The sequence below is a fragment of the Prionailurus bengalensis genome, chromosome D1 (genome assembly GCF_016509475.1).
Source record: "Prionailurus bengalensis isolate Pbe53 chromosome D1, Fcat_Pben_1.1_paternal_pri, whole genome shotgun sequence".
Lineage (NCBI taxonomy): Eukaryota > Metazoa > Chordata > Mammalia > Carnivora > Felidae > Prionailurus > Prionailurus bengalensis.
The window spans coordinates 83291216-83305014 of record NC_057346.1 but is presented as its reverse complement, the minus strand read 5'-3'; the positions used below and the strand labels follow the sequence as shown (position 1 = coordinate 83305014).

Sequence of the window (13799 nt, the reverse complement as noted above, 5' to 3'; positions counted from 1 at the left end):
GCATCTAGGCTGGTGTGGGGAGAGGGGAGTGAGAAACAGATTACCTCAGAGTGGAAAAAGGAAACTAGGTTGATCTCAGACTTCTCTACAACACTCCATGTCAGAAGAAAACAGAGTAAAATCCATAAAATGCACCAAATGCTATGCCAAATCAAGTTACTGATGTAAGAAAGCATGAGTACCACAGTCTCTGTAGACAAAGGCAGAGATGATTCCCTTTTGCATATTTCTAGAAATAATCTTTAAAGATGTGATCAACCGACTAAGATATGAGCCTACATGAAGAACTCAAAATAGGACCTGTAGTATAAAAAGGCTAGTGGAGTGCACTGACATGAATTAAATGGATTTAAGTAAAAATAATTATTTTAGGGCGCCTGGTTGGCTCAGTCGGTTAAGCATCTGACCACGGTTCAGGTCATGATCTCATGGTTCATGAGTTCAAGCCCTGCATCGGGCTCTGTACTGACAGCTCAGAGCCGGGAGCCTGTTTCGGATTCTGTGTCTTCCTCTCTCTCTAATCCTTCCCCACTCATGTTCTGTCTCTCTTTCTCTCTCTCTCTCTCTCTCAAAAATAAACATTAAAAAAATTTTTTTAATTATTTTAGATATGACCGCCAAATAGTGTAAATGTTAATAAATTATCATAATAGTAGATACGAATGAATAAATCCAAGATAATACTTTAAAAGACAAGCAGGGGGTTGGGAAAAACAAGTAAAATAAAAATGGGAATATCATTTTCTTCTGTATACTTAACAAAAAAAAATGTTTAAATTCGTTAAATTTAAAAAAAAAACACATCAGCTAGTAGTAAATCAAAAAACAAAAAGTATGTCATCAAAACTGGTAGAGAAAAGGCAAACTGGATATATATATGGACAAAATAGATTTTAAAAGCCAAAAAAATTTCAATGAAACATAAAAATAGAAAAGTATAAAACAAGATCACATAGAAGAGTGCAAGCATGTCGTGAATTAATTATCCGTTTACAGAACACATACTCAGATTTGTTTACACAAAGTACATCTGGTATTTGTTGTTAATAGGAAGACATCTGGGGCGCCTGGGTGGCGCAGTCGGTTAAGCATCTGACTTCAGCCAGGTCACGATCTCGCGGTCCGTGAGTTCGAGCCCCGCGTCAGGCTCTGGGCTGATGGCTCAGAGCCTGGAGCCTGTTTCAGATTCTGTGTCTCCCTCTCTCTCTGACCCTCCCCCGTTCATGCTCTGTCTCTCCCTGTCTCAAAAATAAATAAACGTTAAAAAAAAAAAAAAAAAAATTATAATAGGAAGACATCTAAAATAATATAGCATAGAAAGATTTAAAATAGCAGCAATATGGACATGGATGAGACTATAGTGAAGTTAGAATTCTTATAAATTAAGTAATAATTACATGAAGGAAACACTCTACAATCAATAAAATTATTATTTAGATAATTTAATGAAATATGAATGTGCTAATATATAAGTAATAGTATGATACATATATCATACATGATCTATATAATATATAATATATAATGTATAATAATCTGATAATATATAAGTATGATCAAATTTTATAAAATATATATGTATGCATATTGAATGCATAAACATGTTAATACTGGTGATGGGATTTTGAGTTATTTTAATTTTCTTTTCAGACTGTTCTGTATTTTATCATTTTAATCAAGAAAAAGTATTAATGAGAAATACAAAATCTGTAATAAATGGAAAAGCATATGACACTTCTGGATTAGGATATAGAATAAATATGCCAATTCTTTCTAAATTAATTGTTTAATACAATTGATTAAAAAAAATTTTTTTTAATTTTTTCTTTTTTCAACGTTTATTTATTTTTGGGACAGAGAGAGACAGAGCATCAACGGGGGAGGGGCAGAGAGAGAGGGAGACACAGAATCGGAAACAGGCTCCAGGCTCTGAGCCATCAGCTCAGAGCCCGACGCGGGGCTCGAATTCACGGACCGCGAGATCGTGACCTGGCTGAAGTCGGACGCTTAACCGACTGCGCCACCCAGGCGCCCCTCAAAAATTTTTTTAAACTTGGCCAAGATATTCTTACAATTTAGATAGAAGTATAAAAAGCAAAAATACCCAAGAAAGTACAAAAAAGAAATAGTACATATAATAATATTGATAATTAAAAAGATGGAATGAAATACATAAAATCATTACTATTGATAAAGGTGGTGGAATAATTAGTGAGTTTAATTTTTTTCCTTTACATTTTTCTGTATATTATAAATTTGTTCCAATGAGCTACCTACTTTTATAAACTGTTGAACTATAATGTTAAAATTACAGTCAAGTGATGAGGCACCTGGGTGGCTCAGTTGGCTGTGTCCCATTCTTGATTTCAGCCTAGGTCATGATCTCATGGTTCATGGGTTCGGGCCCCACCTCGGGCTCTGTGCTGACAGTGTGGAGCCTGCTTGGGATTCTCTCTCTCCCTCTCTCTCTTTGCCCCTCCCCTGCTTGCTCGCTCTCTCTCTCTCTAAATATATAAATAAACATTTTTTTTTAAAAATTAGTCAAATGATAGAATCAATTATGATATTTATTATTTTCTTTATATATGTCTATATTCTCTCTACTCAATAGATAGCACATTTTATTCCTGAATTTAGAAAAAAAATCATTAAAAAAATTGTCTTCCAACGTCCATCTTCCACTGTGGCAAAAGTAAGCAAACACCCCACTGCTCCAATTTAAATGTGTTTTCTCTCTTATAGTCTTCAGAGGCAATATGAAAAAGCTTCAGTTTTCAAACAAGAGGTGATCTGACATGCCATCTTTTCTGAAACACCTAAAATTGGTTAGCCTAAAATTCAACCTTCCCATGAATTTCTTAGTTTTCAATGAAAATGTTACTTTGTATTTTTGACTTCATTTTGACAGAGTAAAGAACATGAGATTTTTCACAAGCATAAGCTTCTCTTTGACAATGGCAAAATAAATGAAAGAAAGAAATTACTGTATTTCCTCAAAGGATACTCACACTGAAACGAAAAAACCGTTTCCTTTATTGTGTACCTCACTACAAGTCGTAATTATACATGTATCTTTAAGAAGATGTATTTTTAAGAAGTTTAATCTGCCCATCCTTCCAACCATTCATCCATCCATCCATCCATCCATCCATCCATTATCCCGAAAAATAATCCTAAGGCCGAATCTGTGTTTTTTTAATCTCATGTATGTTCCTATACTACAACTACATACGTAGGTATTCATAAATAATATATAGCATTGCTTGGCATTTTCTACTTTCCATATAATGCAGACATGTGATCATACAATCTCTGGGTTTGTCCTTTTTAACCAATTTTCCCTTTTTCCACATATCCACCCACAACTAATTCCTTCTTCCTCAAGTACTCCTCAAGTACTTCCTCAAGTATAAAGTCTACGATAACACTGAAGATAAGCTTCCTTAGATACCGATTCTTTTACTTAGATGAAATAAATTCTTAGCATGTTGTGTACTTTTTTAATATTAAAAGATGCTCACGAGAAATGGATGAATATCCTTTCCCCATATTTTCACTTTCAAAATTATTCTGTTTTTCCAGTCTGATATATATATAGGATATTAGCCCTTATTATTTTCACTTCATTTCCCTCATCACCGTTATTGATATTGAGCATCTTTTCATACCTTAATCTACCATAAATGACCCTTCCATATCTTTTGTTCATTTGCCAAATTGGATTTTGTTGTCTTATCAATTTTGAAAAAAACTCTTCCTACATAATAAATATTGATCGGTCAGGTTCAGGACATGCTACCTCAAAATACATTACCTTGGCACACTGAATATTTCAAACTGAAGGAATTTGAGAAATGGAACATGAAAGTACTTGCTGACCTTCTTCTGCAGTAGGTCTTCAGACCCTTATGTGAGAGATGCCCTCCCTCTATGCAGAGGAAAAAAGCCTTCTTATCTCTGAAGATGAGGGACAAGAGGAATCTGAATGCATGGGGCTTGCTAAGTTTCTCCCAGTTGACTACACTTAGTTCATACCCTTGTCCTATCACATTTTTCCATAACTTTCCACTCTTCATCAAACCCAGTATAGAAATAATCAAGTATAACCATGTCTTAGGTACTTTACTTCCTTATGAAAGCTCCTATGTCACAGAAAACTTAAATAAAAAATGTGTATGCTTTTTCTCTTGTTAATTTGCTCAGGCTGAGAATTTAGGAGGATAGAGGAAAAAGATATTTTCCTTCCCTAGAATATCAATTCTGTTCCTATTCTCTATATTACTAATATTTCTTTTTCCAGATTGACTGGAAAATATACCATATTATTTTTGTCATATACTTTTAAAATTTTTATGAGATACTTCTAGCATTTAATTTTATAGATTTATGATTTCTAGTCTTAAGAAATTTTCTTACCTTGGATTGTCTATATTATCTCTTCAATTTTCTTACAGAATTTTTATTTTCAGTTTTTCATACCTTTTTACTTTATCTGGAAGTTATTTTTGAATCTGATTTAAAATAGGGATTCATTTTATGTTCTTCATAGTGATCACTGTAACAACCCTATTTATTTAACAATGCACTATTTTCTCAAAGAAGTGAAATACCTTTGTCTTTTATTAATTTTTTATAGTATAGTATATATCTATTACATACTGGAATCTATATCTAGATTCTTTCTTCCACTAATCTACTTACCTATTCTTGTGCCAATATGATACTGATTTCATTATTTATATATATATATATATATTCATATATATATTCATATATTATATTCATATATAAAGTATGATCTGACCTCTGGTAAGGCAAGTTTCCCCTCACTTTTTTATTTCCCCCCCAAAGATCTTGTCACTCCCCCCATCCCCTCAAAAAAAGATCTTGTCACTCCCCTGCCATACATACTTAACATCATATTATATAAACTAATAAACAAATGTGCCTCAGTTAAAGTGAAATCAACTAAGATAATTCCTGGGAGTACATTAAATTTGGGGAGAATTGACTTTTTAAATAATACTAATTTACTTGTACTACACCAAAACAAATGTTTTCTCTTCATTCATTTCCATATGTCCTTTAATAAAATTATATTTTTTAAAATTTAGAACTGTGCCTTTCTTATTAAATTTATTACTAAATATCTATATAGTGTTAGGTACTTTTTTGAGAATGGAATTTTTTTCCTAATTCCCTTTCCAAGTATTTACTACTGAGTATATTTTAAAGATTTTATCTAACCATCTTATTGTATCATCTTACTAATTTTACAAGTCTTTCAGTTAAATGATTACAAGAAGAATATTTTAACCTTTCTTTTACTTTCTTACTTACATAAGCCAGAACTTCCAAAAATACTGATTAGAATATTTATAGAAGCTAATCCATATTTAAATCTAGATTTTGATTTAAATTGTTATAGTATTTTACCTTTTGGGAAAATAATTTCTGTTTGTCCTTGCATGATAGGATATTTTACATTTAAGTAGTTTATTTATATTCCTGTTTAGCATAGAGATTTTAATAAGAATAGTTGATTATAGTCATGCTTATCAACTTATCACTGGCTGTTTGATGTGGAACCATCTCTATATTCTTTAGGTATTACACTTAATTAGGCTATACGTATTCTTCTTCTTTTTTTTTTTTTTTTTGAGTTTATTTCTTTTTAAGAGAGAGAGGGGTGGGGCTGGGGGGGAAGCACAGAGAGAGAGATAATCCCAAGCAGGCTCCATTTTATCAGTACAGAGCCTGATGCTGAGCTCAAACCCACAAACCATAAGATCATGACCTGAACCGAAATCAAGAGTGGGACGTTTAACCAAATGAGTCACCCAGGTGGCCCGTATTATTCTTTTAATTCAATAATATATGAGTTAGATATGCTAGTATTTCCTTTTGAATTTTGCATCTATATTCTTCAGTGAGGTTAGACTTTTTCTATTTTTTTTCTTTTATGCTATTTCTATCAGGATTAAATATTAAAACTAGGTTAGATTCAATATAAAATGAACTGAAAGGGCTTTACATATTTACCATGATCAAGAATAGTGTAAAAGACAATGCTCTTTCCTATTTTTTTAAGAACTAGGTAACAACTGCAAATCTAGTCATGGTACATTGTTCTACATACTTTAGCTACCTTTCTTATCTCTGTTATGATAATGTAATGACCTACTCAACTTTCATAATATTCAGTCAATTTTAATAATTTATATTTGATAAAACATTATTCATTTCATCCAGGTTTCACATGTTACCACAGAATTATGGTTGCATTATCTTATGATTAATTTATCTTGTGTCTATGGTTGGTGTCCTCTACAGTCTTAATCATATATTTTTGCTCATTTTTTTTCTTTAATAATCAGGCTATTGGGGCGCCTGGGTGGCTCAGTCAGTTGAGCGTCAGACTTCGGCTCAGGTCATGATCTCGAGGTTTGTGAGTTCGAGCCCCGTGTCAGGCTCTGTGCTGATAGCTCAGAGCCTGGAGCCTGCTTTGGATTCTGTGTCTCCCTCTCTCTCTGCACCTACCCCAATTGTGCTCTGTCTCTCTCTGTCTATCAAAAATAAATAAAATGTAAAAAAAAAAAAAAAATTCTTTTAAATAATAAAAAAAATTAATCAAGCTATCAAGGACTTTTGTTACTTTCAAATAAACACTTAGGATTTCTTTATTCTTTTTTCTTTTTAGTTTCTTTGATTCTGATTTCAATCTGTATTAATCCCTTCTTCCTATCTTATTTTGATTTACTCTATTGTTCCTTAACTAATTTATTATGCTTGACAAAGAATTATCTTATGGATGAGGTAAAAAAGTATCAATTAGATTTGAGTCAAGGTAGTATAAAACAAAATAAAATGAGATTATTAGGCTTGAAATGGAAGAACAAAGCCAAAGATATCATAATCCCAGATTTCAAGGTATACTACAAAGCTATAGTAATGAAATAGTATGGTACTGGCACAAAAATAGACATATACAGCTCTTTGGACAAGAATAGAGACCCCATAAATAAACCTATGATAATATGGTCAACTGATATATAACAAAGGAGGCAAGAATATACCATGAATTAAAGGCAGTATTTTAAATAAATGGTATTGGGAAAACTTGACAGCTGTGTGCCAGAGAATGAAACTGGATCACTATAAACAAAAATAAATTCAAAACAGATTAAAGACCTAAATGTGAAGGGTGCCTGGGTGGCTCAGTTGGTTAAGCCTCTGACTTTGGCTCAGGTCTGATCTCACCATTTGTGAGTTCAAGCCCTGTGTTGGGCTGTGTGCTGACAGCTCAGAACCTGGAGCCCACTTCAGATTCTGTGTCTCACTCTCTCTCTGACCCTCCCCCCCCTTGCACTCTGTGTCTCATTCTCTCAAAAATAAATAAACATTAAAAAAAAATTAAAAACAAAGACCTAAATGTGAGGCTTGAGGGGTGCCTGGGGGGCTCAGTCGGTTAAGCGTCCAACTTCAGCTCAGGTCATGATCTTGCTGTCCTTCAGTTTGGGCCCTGCTTTGGGCTCTGTGCTGACAGCTCAAAGCCTGGAGCTTGCTTCATATTCTATGTCTCCCTCTCTCTGCCCTTCCCCACTGATGCTCTGTCTCTCTCTGTCTCTCAAAAATGAGTAAATGTTAAAAAAAAAAAAAAATTAAGTGTGAGACCTGAAACCATAAAACTCCTAAAAGAAAACAAAGGCAGGAATCTCTTAGACATTCACCCTAGCAACATATTTATGCATATGTCTCCTTGAGCAAGGGAAACAAAAGCAAAAATAAGCTATTGGGATTACATCAAAGGGAGAGACAGAGAGACAGACAGACAGAGGGAGACAGAGAGAGAGAGGGAAACAGAGACAGAGACAGAGAGAGAGAGGAATTAAAAGCTTTTCCCAGCAAAGGAAACCATCAACAAAACAAAAAAGCAGCCTCCTAAATGAGAAGATATTTGCAAATGATACATGCAATAAAGGGTTAATATCCAAAATATATAAAGAATTTATATAACTCAAATAAAAAAAAAACAAAAACAAACAAACAATCTGATTTAAAAATGGGCAGAGGACTTGAATAGATGTTTTTCCACAGAAGACATACAGAGGGCTAGCAGATGCATGAACAAATGTTCAACATCACTAATCAAGGAAACGAAAATCAAAACCATAATGAGATATCACCTCACACCAGTTAGAATAGCTAGTATCAAAACGATAAGAAATAACAAGTGTTAAGGAGGATGTAAAGAAAATGGAACGTTCCTGTGTGAAAAGTAAACTGGTGTAACTACTGTGGAAGATAGTATAGAGGTTCCTCAAAAAACTAAAAATAGAAATACCATACAACCTAGTAATTCCACTGCTGAGTATTTACTCAAAGAAAACAAAAACACTAAACTAAAAAGATAATAGCATCTCTATTTTTATTGTATTATTATTTACAATAGCCAAGATACAGAAGCAACCCAAGTGTCTACTGACAGATGAAGAGATAAAGGTATATATACATTGGAATACTACTTGGCCATAAAAAGAATGAAATCTTGCTATTTGTGACAACATGGATGGAACTAGAGGGTATTAATACTAAGTGAAATAAGTGAGACAGAGAAAGAAAAATATCCTATTATTTCATTTATGTGTGGAATCTAAACATAAAATAAACAAACAAAAAACAAATAGATTTTTAAATACAGAGAAACTAGTGGTTGCCAGAGAAGAGGTGGATGGGAGGATGGGTGAAATAGCTGAAGGGGACTAAGAGGCACAAACTTTTAGTTATAAAATAAATAAGTGACAGAGATGAAAAGTACAGCCTAGGGAATAGAGTCAATAACACTGTAATAATGTTGTATTGTGACAGATGATAACTATACTTACTATAGTAAGCATGGAGTAATGTGTAGAAATGTTAAATCACTATGATGCATACCTGAAACTAATATAACATTTATGTCACCTATTCCTCAAAATAATAATAATAATAATAATAATAATAATGACGATGATAATAATAATATTAGGTGATGGGGCAGAATGCATGTCTCAGCTTTGTTTCTATTTAGTCATATATGCCTTTTAGCAAATCATTTAATCTGTCTAGCTAATGGTTTCTACTACTGAAAACTGAAAAGAAAACACAGTCTCAAAATAAAAAACTACACCTGACAAAATTGATAAAATGTTAAGTTCTATCCGAGGAAAGGAGGCTATTTGAAGGAATAAGAGACTTTGGAAAATCTGAACTGGAATTCATTGCCTTTAGAAACAACAATATCTAAGAAAAATCCAGTTTTTCTATGATAGTGAAATAGGAGACCTACATGCATTCTATGAATGTTCAGGTCATAAACAAGTGAACTCCTAAGATGTTTTACAAACATGGATGCCCTAATTAATACAAGATCTTCTTAAAGAAGATGCATCTACGGGACATTGCAGAATGACAGAGGTAGGTTTAAAAAAAAAAGTATCATATCATTAAACCATATCCTAATATTTTTCTTAGAAGAAAATAACCTGGGGTCAAACTGATTTCAGGCACTCCAATAAACCCTCTGATACTGCTAACAAAAACTTAGGTGTATTTATTCACATTTTTATTGGGAGAATTAATCACATTGATAGATTTGTAAAGAGTTTGGGACCTGAAAACGTGAAATAGACTATTCTTCTTTTTTTAATTTTTTTAACATTTATTCATTTTTTGATAGAAAGAGACAGAGTGTGAGTGAGGGAAGGGAAGAGAGAGAGACACAGAATCTGAAGCAGGCTCCAGGCTCTGGACTGACAGCACAGAGCCCAATGCGGGGCTCGAACTCACGGAATGTGAGATCATGACCTGAGCTGAAGTCGGACGCTTAACTGACTGAGCCACCCAGGCGCCTCAAAATAGACTATTCTACATTAGTAATTCAGCTTCCTATCCTTAGTCTGTGATTAAACTTGTCCATGGTCATACTTTTGCTACTTTACCAAATGGACCTTTTCATTATTGGACAGTTAGAACTATCAAAAGACCCTGGCTTACATCAAGTCAAAATTTACCTCTAAAATTCTCATCTATTTTCTTGATTTCAGTCTCTGAAGCATAAGAGAAGAGAACAATTCCTTATTCCTGAAAATAGCCCTTTACATATTTGTAGATAGTCATCTTAACTCCAAGACATTTTCCTTTTTCAGGCTGATAACTTTTAAACAACATAGCATAACTCATTCAAAATTTTCTCTAAAGGAAGATGCTTTCACTTAGGAAGTGAACAGGAAGGAAGTTCTTCCTAAGGAAGAACTTAGGAAGACAATATTTTATATTCATCTCCAAGGTGAAAGGTCACCTAATTCGTGACAGAGGGATAGACTGCCCTAAATTTACTTGTGAATTTCAAAAAGAATTCAGAGACAACAACTGCATTACGTTAATATATGTGACCTAATGAATTCTGCAGAAGTCTCACATACTTATTAACTTCAGTAAATTCTTGGAAACTGTAACTCATAAATTCTTTAAAAATTATTTTTTAAACCAAGGCTTATTTGTCAAAACATTATTCATGGATAGATTTCAACCCATCTTCAGATTTTAGCCATAAATCATTTTTGTATTCATTTTTATGAATTCAGAAAGGATAAAGGCAGTAATATCATTTTAAGTGGTACTAAAACATTATTTACATTAATTCTTTTGAGGAAAAAAGGGAGAAAATATGTAGCATAGTAAAGCATAACATCACACAAGGGAGAACAAATGCCAAAATGGTAAACCAAGCTCTATAAAACTCAGCATGAAAATTCAATAATTATACAAGAGTATTACTTACGGATAGAATTCTGAAAGCTGTTCAGCTATTGCATAAGCTGTCGGGTCTCTGTCTAAGGCATACAGAGTAATATCTGACTCCTTCTGTAGAATGGCTCTTGTGTGTCCTCCTGAACCAAATGTCATATCTAGAAAAATCTAGCCAACATGAAAAAAGAAAATTACCACTTAGCATGAAGAAAATATTCTTGCCAGCTACCTTAATTTCTAGAAGCACATACTGAATTTCAGAGCTGATAGTAATTGGAAAACAATTAAAATCATTTTGCCGAGAGTTGAATTTGTTATACATGAGATCTGGATCAATTATGATTGATCAGTCCAAAAGAACGGGACAGATATCAGTAAAATGATAATCTCTGGTACAGGGTGGGCAATTCAAGACAAATTTACATTTTCCTCCAAAGGTCAAACTGGCCACAGTGTTGTACTGCTAGCTTTTTAATGCTTTCCAGCACCTGGCTGATAATGGTATTTCCAACAATTTCTCATCAAAAGGAGACAGCTTACAATTAGTATGGCTCATTTTATCTCAGTTTCTCTAAATACTTTATATTACACATAAAGATATTCAAGAATACAAAGAAAGAATGAGAGAGCGAGAGTGAGAGAAACATCGAGAGCGAGCAAGGGAGAGATGGAGGGAAAGAGAATGAATATATCCAACAATAGTCACAGGACAAATCTTTAAAAATCTAAACTGGAAAAGGCTCAAAGCTAAAGTCAAAACAACTACAGTAAACTCTAGCTTTGCCATGAAGTAGCTATACATCTTTCGGAAAGACACTCAAAATCCCAGTGTCTTTAGGTTTCTCCAGGCTCTGAAAAGAAAAAGAAAGTCTAGAAGAAGATACCATCAATACCTACCTAACTGGTAAGATGACATATAATTACCTAAATGAAGACACTTTTGAGAGTAAAATATTTGCCAGTAATAATTTTGCCAGGACAACAGATTAAAATATGCAGGGGTGCCTATCTTCAATGCTTAGATCATTCTAAGAAAAACAGTAAAGTAAATTGGATTTGAACCTACTTTTTGACTATTTTATTGGGCCATACTATAAAGAAAATAGGTCTCAGTTGGGCAAGAAACCAGACCCGGACCATTAAAAACATATTTGTGAAGAAGTTAATTGATGGCAGCCGATGTGGAAGTCAAGACACTCAGTGTTGTGCTCTTAATGTACCCTTTCAATAAGCTTCATGGTATTACAAAAATAAAAATAATCATTCCAATAATATCGAATACTGTGAAAAAATAATATATAGCCAAACTATTAAAATATTCAAACATATAACTTTAAAGTTATATGAATACACTGAACAAGGGAAATCCCTGCAATGAATGTGAACATTTCCCTGCCCTGAACGCTACAACTTACTTCCAGCAGAGTGGGCAGAAACAAGACACAAGTATGCTTTGAATTTTTGCTACCAGCAATCATGCTGAGTCCCATCCTCTGATCAAGTCCTCAGAAAAGCTATCCTGCTATTTGAAGAATAATATGGAGAAAATAGTCCAATAAAAATTGAAAAGAAGAGAGATATAAGTTATGAGGGATGTAAATGTGGTGAAAATACACAAGCACTGCTTTTTAACAAAAGTATGTTAATACAACTTAACCTTGCATTTCTGTCACTGTCAGCACAAAAGACATGGCTACACACTCTTTTCACCATTATAAACAGTAATGTGAAAACAATACTTGAAGTCATATTATTTGTATAGTTGTTAGGAGTACGTACTTATAATCTCAAGAATGAATAATTTCTTTTCCCAGTCTGTATACTTATCTTATGCATCTATGAATAGGTAAAAATCTGCCATCTTACCGTATTTCAGTTTTAAAATTGTTAGGGATTTAGGGGCCCCTGGGTGGCTCAATCAGTTAAGGGTCCAACTCTTGATCTCACAGTTTGTGAGTTTGAATCCCACATCAGGCTCTGTGCTGATGGCATGAAGCCTTCTTAGGATTCTGTCTCTCCTTCTCTCTGTGCCTCCCTGCTTGTGCTCTATTTTCTCTCAAAATAAATAAGCTTTAAAAAGAAATTAAAAATGAAATTTCTAGGCGTTTGGCATAAACAAAAAAACTTATCCAAGGCAAAGTATAAATTACCTTCTTGTTATGCTCAATATCAAGTCTTAATATCAAGTCTATAATCCTGCACTTAAAATATGATTACCTTATCCCAAGCCAGGAAAAGTCCTCATCAGTAATTAAAAAGAAAAATTCCTTATCATTAAAAATGTTCTTGAAAATGTGAGATGATGATAATAATTTACATGATTTTTTTAATATACAATGATTACACCATTGGAGATATACTGACAATCAAGGAAGTTTCCATAGAGGGAAAAAATTATTACCAGTCAAGTGTAACACAAAACAAAGTGGGAGACATGGGATTTATAAAACTATAAGTGAACCCCACCATATGTCCTGGGTTAATACATGACTGAAGCCATAGACTTTCGTTTTTAAAATTCAAATATACATTGCTCATCAAATATAAATCATGGCATCCAGGCCTTGAGTCAACCAGCACTACAATTGAAAAGGGAGCCAATCAGTCTCTCCCTTTTCCTGGGTCATTAACTTGATATAGGACCACATTTTTTAATTTGTACGAGTTGACGATAAAATTAGGAGATTGGACAAGAACAATGCACAAGAACAAATATATCTGCATGTTAAAAAACAATCTTTCTATGAGTCTGATCTGTGTGTGTGTGTGTGTGTGTGTGTGTGTGTGTTCATATGTTTAGGTCATGTTCCAAACATACATGGAACTCTTTCTTTGAGATTACCTGATATAATTTATCTAAAACACAAAACCCATATGTGATACTGAGAGTTTATTCTGCTAATGTCAGTTTTCACCTGTATAACCCTGGTCAAATTTTAACTCTCTGAGCCCCAGCTGTTTCATCTAAGAAAGGGGGATAGAATGTCTCCCTGTTTACTTTACAGAGA

At 33.6% G+C, this 13799-nt stretch overlaps 1 protein-coding gene across 2 annotated transcripts in view; it reads right to left on the bottom strand.

Moving 5' to 3' along the window:
• METTL15 (methyltransferase like 15) overlaps positions 1–13799 on the bottom strand; it is a 211540-nt gene that overhangs the window by 113468 nt on the left and 84273 nt on the right. For both annotated transcript variants that reach the window (XM_043580853.1, XM_043580851.1), the window contains exon 3: positions 10823–10959. In XM_043580853.1, the coding sequence (XP_043436788.1) occupies positions 10823–10959 (137 nt within the window). The remainder of the gene's footprint in view (positions 1–10822; positions 10960–13799) is intronic.